We start from the raw sequence: 11,533 nt of genomic DNA, 5'->3' as shown, positions 1-11,533 counted from the left end.
ACTTTTAGAACTTTTATCTTAGAGAATTGCAGTCCCAGTACACTTGAAGTAAAAGAAAATAACTACATACATTTGCTTAATTCTCTTAGACCTTTTGGCCTTAATACTGTCAATCCCTTTGGATTACCTATATTCCATAAACCTTAATATGATCTTTTTACCTTTTTCGGATTCTTAATTTTGTAACGGTTTGAGTTTCACTAACCTTTTAACATTTTTTAGGTTCAATGTCACTGGAGATGACTACAATCGAAATATATTTGGCAAGAATCTGAATGTTTTCAGTGTTGAAAGTTTAGTTTCTTAAATCCTGGAGTAGTCATTCGTGTCCCTGATATTTGGGTTAATTATAACTCTCCTGAAATTTAAAATTTTGGGCGAATAATTTATATTTGATTTTGGTTTGAAAGGCGGGAAAATTTTATATGATGACAATGTAGTTGATGCAAGTTAAGATCAGTTGATGTTTACATTGTCACAAAAAATTATACGAAATCGTAAATAGATTAAAAACAATGATTATAGAATGAAATAGTCTCTTATAATAACTCTTATAATAACTGATGTGACAAAGTAAACATGTCTTGCCCCTATTTTGAAGATCTATATTCTATACCTCTATTAGAATATTGTCCAGAACATCAGAGCTTAAGTTTAACAATTTTAGGTTAAATTTGTCAAAGTCACTAAAAATGTGACAAAATTAACTTTTCATGCTCCAGCAATTTCAAGATAGTGTGTAAAAATTAGCATAGGCTGCTTTATTACCTATATAAATCAATCCAAACTACAAAAAATATATGTTAATGTGATGACGATTACCTAACTCTTATAATAACTGATGTGACAAAGTAAACATGTCTTGCCCCTATTTTGAAGATCTGTAACTCTATTAGAATTCAACATTCTTTCAGAAACGATTGGAAGAATATTGTCCAGAACATAAGAACTCAATTTTTAAAATTTAGATTAATTTGTCAAAGACATTGAAAATGTGACAAAATTAACTTTCCCTGCCCCAACAGTATCAAGATAGTGTGTTAAAATTGGCATAGGATTTATTACAGGTATATTAAAGTATTAATCGATCCAAACTACGAAAAATATCTTTTAATCTGATGACGATTACCTAACTCTTATAATAACTGATGTGACAAAGTAAACATGTCTTGCCCCTATTTTGAAGAACTATACTTCTATTAGAATACTATGTAACTTTATCATCAAAAAAATGTCGATAAATTAGTTATTTTGCCAGCAAGGAGCTAACAGAGTAATAATAATTTTTTGTGACGAAATTACCCTATTTTTGACCATGTAGCGGTAGTTTAATTGTGACACTGTTAACATATTACCACCTGATAATGATTTATGTGACTGGTGCATGGTACTAGCAGTGTTGTTTGATCCATAGTACGTATAATATAAGGGGTTTAAGCTGGTATATCATTATTTGTTCAATTTCACACATTTTCAGATATTATCAAGATTGTGTGACAAAGTAAGCTTGGTTGTGCCTTCTGTGTTTTAATTCCTTACGACTATATGATATAATAACAATTCCCAGCACTTCCAGGCCATCAAATAAACTTACACTACTCAGCATTGCTTATCAGGGTGCCCTAAACATTCATCACATATTTTCTTTAATGTGTGACAGAGTAAACCTGAATGCACCATCTAACGAAAAAAGTCGTCAAATATGTAGGTAATGGTCATATGTACCCATCCAATCAACTGGACACTCAAAAATTTGGTCAAAAACGGCAGCAAGGGGTCCATATTTACTCCGTCACATGTTTGTAGTGTGACAATGTAACCATTTCCGTACCGGCCGTATTTAAGCGATATCTTATCACCTGATTAAGATATCCTTATGTGACAAAGTTAGCCTAGAGGATGAGACGATTATCCTAACCATCAAGGGTTTAAGTAATATCATAGTGTGACAAAGTCAACTACACTGTGCCTTTTAATAGGGTCACTTATATTTACCAATATCCTCAAACTCAAATGAACGTGTCCATTTACCCCCTTTACTACTTAACCCCTTTACTATTTACCCCCTTTACTATTTACCGCCTTGACTTTTATACCCCCTTTACTAGTATACCCCTTTATTGTTTTTCAAGCATTAAGACTCATCGAAAGTAGTTCAGCGGGTATATTTAAGTTCAAAACATTCTAATTTAATTTTAAATATGACAGGAATAAGAAATAGTTATTTGAAGGTTTTTGAGAAATTTTCGCAAAATACGCGCCAGCATGTTATACGAAATTCGGTAAAAAACCCAAAATCGCCATATTCAGGTGCTTTAAAAACCATGTTAAAATTGTGTTAGAGATCTGAAATTTTGCAGGGCGTCTAGACGTTGACCAAATCGACTGTAAAAAAAGTTTCAAGTTTCAGGAGCATCGGGAAATGGGTTTTCTAGAACCCCTGTTTTACGACAGATTGTCGGGACATATACAGATATATATACATATATATTCAGGGATAGACGCTTTGCCAGTAAATTATAGCCTGTATTTAAGTGTCCATAGATTCAAAAGTATAAAAGATATAGCCATTTCCGACCACAGGTCTTGCGAATAATTATTTACACTTTAGTTTACATTGTATAAAAAAATTATTTGACGTCATAAACACCCCTTGATGACGTCATCAAGTTAACCGTTTTAAAAACTTGATTTTTGACAAAGTAATCACTTTTAAAATCGATTTTACACCATTAAGAATTAATTTTATTCAAGATTTGAGGACACATTGAAGTTAGATAATTGTTTAAGCATTCTGAAAATCTACCGGAAAGTTTTTCTACCTTGCTCCTTTATAAAGATATTCGTCATTGAAGTTTGTGCTTTTTTGAAGAATTATTTTATAAAAACGTCAATTTTGCGATTTAGTATTCTCTGGTGTTGGGCAATGCCTTGGGTTGTGGAGCTCAGTTCTGCTTCCTATAGGTATAAATTGTGCATTAGGCTAGTTTTAAAGTTGAAAATCGAAAAGTTGCACACGTGGGGACACGCCCAAATTGATAGAAAATTGCTAAAATCACTGAAAATTGCTGTTTTCGTCATTTTCTGTCAACTATAGAGTGCCGTTGTGATTACAGTTCTTTTTGAAATACTTTGAAACTTTGCATGCTTATCAAACTATATATAAAACACCAACATGACAAAATTTACGGCGATTCAGTATTGGATGCGCACGCAACGACCGCTCAAAGTTTGCACGTGCGAAAGGTGAAAATTTTGCTCATTCGTGATTTCTAACAAATTCTGCTTTGCCACGACAGTTTAATGTCATTATATATGAATTTAATGCCAACTTGAATGAGTATAAAGTGGCATATTCAGTCAGTGATCGACTGATATGCTTACCTAAACACAAGAAAATGTTTTTAAAGGAAAAATTTCGAAATCGTTGAAACTTCTTCTTTATTGAATTTGATGAAGATATCAGTTTATATTTTGTATTTCAACTGTATAAAATTAAAGTACCCTGACATTATAATAAAAAAAGATGATATTTGACCAAAACCCATAATCATGGGTAGAGTGGACCGCTGCCAGTGTCTCTCTTTCCCAAACAAAAGGAAATGATATTAATTTGATTGACCGTTCTCAAATGCAAAATGATACCGAGAATGAAATCGGTCGCTCGCTTTTCCCATTCATTTACAATTGTAATACATTAAAAAGAACTACCCGAAGGCAGCTGTACTCGGCAATAAAGTTTCAATAAACTTCAGCTAATTCAATAAGTAATAACTACCACGCTTACCCCGAAATACTAGGTATCGACCCGAACGCAACCCAAAGAGATTTTTACAGCACCTGATTGATGTAATCAATCTAAACTTATTACAATTCGTAAGCCGTGAATGAATGGGAAAAGCGAGCGACTGTTTTCATTCTCGGTATCATTTTGCATTTGAGAACGGTCAATCAAATTAATATCATTTCCTTTTGTTTGGGAAAGAGAGACACTGGCAGCGGTCCACTCTACCCATGATTATGGGTTTTGGTCAAATAGTACTAACAAAATATAGTAGTAGTATACTATTATAGCATGATGATAGGAATAAAGTAAACACCTCTGAATAGATGTTGGCAGTTTTGTTCAATAGCTGATATTGTACCTCTGGTTTTTATAAGAATCAATTGACTTGGGAGCCACTAGGAAGATTAATAAATTATGACTATAAAAACTCAAATCTTACCTTAATCATTTAATCTGTGATCAATATTCTTGGAGAAGGCAGAACAGTCTTCATGGTCTCTTCGAAACTTTCTTTTCGTCGTTATAGGTGCTGCTGCAATTATTGCTGCTACCTGATGAAATGTGTTTTACATTTCTAACGGCAGACACATAAGTTTGTGAAATAAAAACAGGTGAGATCGTTTGGAATCTTGTTAAACTGGTCAAGTGTCAATATATAATGACACTTCTGTCATTTAAATGATCAAATATTTAATTAAATGATCATGTCACAATCTAAACGACTGAAGGTTTAAACCGACATTTAAAGAACACAGAACAAGACATAACGATCAAACCGGGTTTGGCTTTCCGCTTTTGTATGTCAGTGTTAGCCTAGCTTCTTTAGAAGTCTTCATTTCTTTAGCCGTATCTGTCTTCAAGGTGCTGGAAGATGTATGACGAGTGATGCAAATTAAACCAAACAATATTGTTGTAACTTGTAGGAGCTAGAGGTAGATTTGCGAGAATTGTGTGGGTAAGCCGTAAGAAAGAAAATTGAAAAGAGGTGAAGATATTACTATTAGAAAATAGTGAGGGTGTAGTGAATATTTAAGGACTGTCAAATGAACTTACTACCTTTAGAAGATCAAGAGTCGGACTTCTCAGAAATAAGGTCGATACCGCAGTGTTCCCAGTGCTCATAGAGAGAGAGAGAGAGAGAGAGAGAGAGAGAGAGAGAGAGAGAGAGAGAGAGAGAGAGAGAGAGAGAGAGAGAGAGAGAGAGAGAGAGAGAGAGAGAGAGAGAGAGAGAGGGGGGGTTGGTGCCACTTCGAAGTTTTTATAGTATACCAGTATCTAATTGTGCAACTGACAAATGACAATTCTGCAATAAAAATTAAGAAATTATCAGCGATTGGTAATGTTATTTAATAAATCCTGGTCCCTCACCGATCCATTTGATAGACAATGTTTTAGGAAAATTTGATCTTTTAAAGTAGAAATGGATTGTGGTGGATAAAAAGTATATTTTTCATTTTTGTTGTTTTTAAAGGAGTAATTACAAAATCTATCAAATGGCCCAACACTTGGGACGTTGGGTGTTTGTTTAACCTGGGATATAATGTGAATAAAATTATATACTATGTATGTAAAGTTCATTGTTCATTATTGCCTGAAATTAGAATTGATCAAAAATACTTATCTTGAAAGAAGACAAATAACAAAAGTTGTTGTACGAAGTACGAACCACACAGCGTACTTGTTTAAGTTGTACGAACCATTCACACAGGTCACAGGACACAGGTTAGTGGTCACTAACAACGTCCGAAGTCGAAATGATTTTCAAGTCTGAGTTCATATTGAATATGAAATATCCAACAAGATTCAAGCACAGTGCATCATGATGATGATTTGTATCGTTAAAAGAGTGATATATAGTACCAGAAAAAAATATGTGATGTTTCCAACTAAACATATAGGTACAATGTACATCTATTATCCATAAAAACGTTCATTACAAAATGAATGGAAATTATGGTGGTTTTAGATCTTAAAATGCAATTGAACTCAGATATCATTGATTTAAAATAAAAAACGCTCACCATGTTTGATGCTAGATAGGTTGTTCGTCTTTAATTCCGACGAAGTTGCGGTAGTCCGTAGTTTAAGTTGATAGTCGCAATCATTTTCTTCTCCTTAGCTCACATTTTCTTTCACTGAATGGGGGAGTCATATAAGTGACAAGATCGTGAAATCGCGGTACAGAGATATACTAGTTTTTTCCATTGAAACTAACTTAATATCCAAACAGATTAAAATATTTAAATCAGGTGAGTCGCTTCGAGGTTTCAAAATTTTCAACTCAATACTAATAACCTTACCAGCTTATTTTTGAAATCTGCACTTATCTGCTATCAGTTTGGTCTGTTCAATGAACGATAAATTGGTATTGAAAGATTTCGACTACTATAACCCACAATCGATCCATGTCATTCAAACATGATACTAAAATCTAATTTCCCCTCGATAAAATATCGAGCATGGATTGTACCTGCTTCATTACAAGATATCTGTCTTTAAGGAATTATAGTTTAACTCTGACGTTAGTATCCTGAGGTGACTTAAATAACACTACATAACAACATACAAGCACATCGGTTGGACTGGTCGTCAAATAGAAATATTTACCTTATCGGACCTTATTTGGACGGACATTACATGAACGGACATAATTGTGAACGGACATTAATATGAACGCTCGAAGGCATTCAAAACCATAAAAAATCCGATTTTTTTTCAATTTTTTGACTATTTTTAAATTTCAGCAAATGATTTTTTAATCCATTTTTCATACAGTAAGTAAGAAAAGCAGTCATTAAGCAGTAAAAATTTTAAAATATGTGTACATGATCAGTGTCTAATATCACATATCATCTTCATTAAATGGGTTTTCGTGCATGAAATAGTCAATGCTTAAACAAGCATTAGTGATTTCTAGCTTTGTGGAAATCTTTTTTTATCAAACTTATACCCCGGTCCTGCATTTCATTGTTAACTTTTACAAGCCATTCGGCGTGAAGTGGTTTTATCTTAGACAACTTTAGGTTAACCTTAACATCACGTAGAGCTTTCCTAGCACTGTTTCATTACCTCCCCTCAGTAATATGAACTATAACAACGTCGGACAATGTCCTTGGCAACACGATTTACCGTAATATTTAGAGGCTGGAACAAGTTTGTCATTTTGGCGGGGACTAACTCATGAACTATGTTGTTGAGTGCCATAATTTTGTTGACTTTTTTCCGCCAAGTGACCCTTGAAAACATCATATACTAGTAGTAGTAGAGTTTTCTGTGCCTCCGGCAGACCAAGGAGAACCTTTCCGTCGTTAACTTACGGCACAATAAAGTTCTCAAAGTTGTCATATTCTGGACAAAAAGTTCGAAATGGAAAAATTTTTGAAAAAATTTCAACGGACTTTAACTTGGACGGACATTAATTGAACGGACTTTATTTGAACGGACATTAAGATGAACGCTAGGGCCTCCAGCGTTCAAGTAATGTCCGTCCAAATAAGGTCCGATAAGGTATATTATCTGACAGCATTTTCACTGCACATTCCAACAATGAAACAGGAATGCGGAAATGGTGAGTGAGTGTGAGTGATAATGAGCCAGGTCACTAAAAATTATCCAAACACTTGATCAGAAACTTCATGTTACTTACAATTTTCATCACATTTGTGATAATCTTACATTTAAAAAAATTATTATGTTATTCAATATGCTATTTCCACAATCCACATGCAATAATATTAATATCAGCTAGTATATTGGCTTATTCACCTGGGTTAACACATTGAGGCCGTGAAGACTTGTGAGAGTAGACAATCCCTTTCTCACAAGTTATCACTTTACTGCCCGCCAGCAAGTACTCAGGATCACAAGCTACTGTGATCGCAGTTCCGTACGTGATAGGAAATGTAGCGTCAGTTGAAAGGTAGTTCTCAATCATCATACCCGTACAGCGATCTGCAGATTGACGTTACAGTTTTAGTATCTTCCACTTGTCAACTATCATAAATTTCTTTATTATTCTGATATTAATGATGGATCTAAATTTGTGATTTAATGGTTATCAAACCTATGGTGCAGGTAGGGCGTTGACTGATTGTGAAGGAAGTGTCCCTGATACACGTAATGCCGTTGTCCCCGGCGAGAGTGTGGCCAGGCTTGCAGTTCACTTCCACCACTGTTCCTACTATCACGGGGAAGGTGCTGGTTGTTATCATGTCTGATACAGCTGCTGGTAGTTCTGTACAAGTATCTGAGATGATGAGGTGACCGTTTGTGGACAGGATATGATAAATTGGACAAAGACTGCGAAGTAACGAATTTCAGGTGAATACGGAAATATTTATTCAAATCAACCAATTTTTCGTTTTCCTGATGTTACCGGTTACCTATCTCAATGTTGACGATAGCAGGCTGCCGGTTGGATATACCAAGTGCTCTCAAATTGCCCTTTCTCACAAATCAACACTGCTAACGTGCCTCAATTCCTTAATCATAATCCCTTATTTAGAGCACTACAAAAACCTACCTAAAATACACTGTGGGGAATCCAAGTAACTCCAGTTTTTGTCCTTGATACAGGTGATGAGTCTGCTCCCTGACAGACTGTACCCCGGGATACAGTCCATTTCCACAATTGTTCCGTGATCCACAGGAAGTGAGGTGCTGGTCTTCAAGTCAAATATATTTGGCAATTTTGTGCACTTTTCTGTAAACAAATTTTAGTATTTACATAGAGTCTGATTTCTGATTGTCTTTCTTGGTATAATAATTTTTGAATTCAGATCGATAGTGCAGGCATCACAATGTATTTCACCTTTTGAATAATAATTTCTTACCAGGGATGCAAGTAGGAAGTTGACTCGATGAGATGTAGTAAGCGTCTTGAACACAGGTTATCGTTCTGTCTCCTGAAGTGAGGATGAACCCCTCAACACAGTTCACGAATATCTCAGCCCCTTTCTTCACCGGGAATACAGAGTCCGTTTTCAAGTGTCGTCCTATCGGCAACTCCGTGCAAGTTCCTGTGGAATCTAATATTATCTCCAGTATTATACGAATTGTTTTGTTGCTTATATTATATAAATGCTAAACTTGTGCACGTATATTGAATTTACGTGTTATCACTTCTGCGTGAACATTGTTTGTGAAGAGATTTTCATTTTCTAACCGGCTGAAACAGAAATTGTATAAAATTCAAAAAGATGTATATGTCAGCTCAAGATCGCACGTACCGAAATCATTGCACTTGGGTTTTTCCAGGAACTCGAAGTGCACACCCTGGTTACACGTGATCACAATTTGTCGCCCCTTAATTCTTTCTCCTCCGTACAGCTCACTGACACAACTATTCCGTAACTTACAGGGAAGATCGTGCTCGACTTTAAATGTGAGATATCAGGAGGTAAGCCGGAACAGAACTCTGATTATTATTAAAAGTTTTTATTAATTCAGAAGGTCAACAGTCAACAGTATCGTGCAATTGTGTGGTTTATCTTGCAAAGTAGTAATCTTTTCCATATTCAGCTCTAAATGCATAAAACCGTTAATGGTAGAAGTAACAGCGATAGACTCACTTTCTTCGCAAGAAGGAAGTTGACCATCAATAGTTTGATAGTTTTCATCCTTGATACATGTTATGACGTCACCACCTACAAGAGAGTACCCAGCATCACAATGCACTGTTACCCGGGTATCGTAGGAAACAGGAAATTGGGTGGTTGTTCCTAGGTTCTGGATGTTCGGCAGTTTGCTGCAGTCGTCTGTATGTATATTTTAATTACTAAGCTATAAGTCAAGGTGCGACGATTAAAATGACTTAGGAAATAAAAAGGAGAAAAAACACATGATTTAACACCACACTCATATGCGAAAAATATGATGCTTTAAATTAACTTTTTAAAGAAAAGCAAAATGAAGCCTTGATGGAGAAAAGTTAACAGAAACACTTTATTAATGATAATATGCTATATTACTACATCAAATTACAAATTTGAGGAAACAATAGCGTATCTAATACTTTAATACAGCGGATCTTCAAACCTACAACGCAAAAAGGCTCTTCGTTGAAGGAGAAGTCATCTTCCTCAATACACGTGACAGTGCTGGCTCCAGTCAGAGTGTGTCCGGTGCTGCACATCAAGGACACTTCACTCCTAGGTGCGAGGGGGAACTGTGACTGTGTCATTATCTGTTCCCAGCTTGAGGGTAAGCTCTCACATGAAACTGAGGATGGAGTACATGATTGATATTGTGGTTAATCATATTTTTTTTATTTGTTCAAATAAGTATTATTGAATGATTTTTGTGCAAGGTAACAGACACTTTGTTTACGTCGTAAGTCCTACATTTATTTGCCAAAACCATAAAGCAGGTATAGAAAAAAATGAATTGCAAAGCTTCGAGTCAAATAAAAACTTAAAAGATTTACCGCATTTGGTCCGATCTTCATTTGCTTGAGATCCTTGAGGACAAGCAGTACAGAATCCCGCACTCTCTGCACTGTAGGTGTTACTAGAACACTGCTGACACGCTTCCACGGAACTGTCTTTGTAGGTACCCGCCAGACAGGACACTGAAAAGGTTATCAACCATTAGGAAGTTGGTTCCATGTTTATTTTAAAATAAATTATATTACCCTGATTACGAACCACTCTTCTTGTTCCTGGACAATATTACACTTGATGTCATTATGGTTGAACCGTCGTGTACTGTTTTGGTTTAATCGAAATAGATTATACAAATGTTTTCTCACTTCAGCTGCAGTCTGGTAGTGTTTTTATTTTTCTTACCTTCATCAATCTTGTTGTTGCCTCATTGTATAGATATTTTGGTCTTGTGTAAATTTAATTGCAACATTTTGATGTAAAATTTATTTGAATTTTAAAAATACAAAATTAACAGTTGAAATCCCAATACTCACTACAATTAGTTTTCTCAGAGTTAGCCTCTTTTCCTATTTCGCAAGACCTGCAAGAATCAGATCCTGCAGCACTGAATTCCCCAGCTTCGCATTCAGAACAGGTTGCAGATCCAGCAGCACTGAATTCTCCAGCTTCGCATTCAGAACAAGTTGCAGATCCGGCAGCACTGAATTCCCCAGCTTCGCATTCAGAACAGGTTGCAGATCCGGCAGCACTGAATTCCCCAGCTTCGCATTCAGAACAGGTTGCAGATCCAGCAGCACTGAATTCCCCAGCTTCGCATTCAGAACAGGTTGCAGATCCAGCAACACTGAATTCCCCAGCTTCGCATTCAGAACAGGTTGCAGATCCAGCAGCACTGAATTCCCCAGCTTCGCATTCAGAACAGGTTGCAGATCCGGCAGCACTGAATTTTCCAGCTTGACATTCTGTAACAATGAACAAAATATGAAGTGAGAAGATTATATTATCACAATGAAAATTTAGTTCTATTAAGTATTACTATTCTATTTAGTACTATTATTGATTTACCTCGCTAGCATGCAGCTGAGTATCAGGCAGCTAGCCAGTAAATTATTTGATCCCACGATCAGCTCACTAGATCTATTTGGTTTAAACTTTTGAAGTTTCGAGAACTTATATATCTCAATTCGGCGGAATAGCCTGGGGTCCCCAGGTAATAATGAAAACACAATATTAACCCACCTGAGACCCACTGACCAAATCTGAGACCCACTGATTTATCCCAATCAGAATTAAACTTGATGAATTCTACTGTACTAGTCACCCACTCTGAGGACGAACATTGACCAGATTCAGCAAAATTCAT

At 35.7% G+C, this 11,533-nt stretch overlaps 1 protein-coding gene across 1 annotated transcript; it reads right to left on the bottom strand.

The window, feature by feature from the left end:
• Window positions 1-7,544: 7,544 nt before the first annotated feature.
• LOC134818644 (sushi, von Willebrand factor type A, EGF and pentraxin domain-containing protein 1-like) lies at window positions 7,545-11,533 on the bottom strand. Its single transcript, XM_063828283.1, has 9 exons — window positions 11,410-11,533; window positions 10,704-11,132; window positions 10,212-10,355; window positions 9,809-10,006; window positions 9,358-9,543; window positions 8,620-8,805; window positions 8,310-8,489; window positions 7,902-8,021; window positions 7,545-7,738 (listed from the first exon to the last, which is right to left on the bottom strand). Exons 1-9 carry the CDS (start codon window positions 11,531-11,533, stop codon window positions 7,545-7,547), a joined length of 1,761 nt encoding a protein of 586 aa, XP_063684353.1.

Source organism: Bolinopsis microptera, chromosome 7 (genome assembly GCF_026151205.1).
Source record: "Bolinopsis microptera isolate Bmic1 chromosome 7, MBARI_Bmic_1.0, whole genome shotgun sequence".
In the NCBI taxonomy this organism is placed as follows: domain Eukaryota; kingdom Metazoa; phylum Ctenophora; class Tentaculata; order Lobata; family Bolinopsidae; genus Bolinopsis; species Bolinopsis microptera.
Note: the sequence above shows the minus strand (reverse complement) of the source record. Positions and strands in the feature narration are given on the sequence as shown.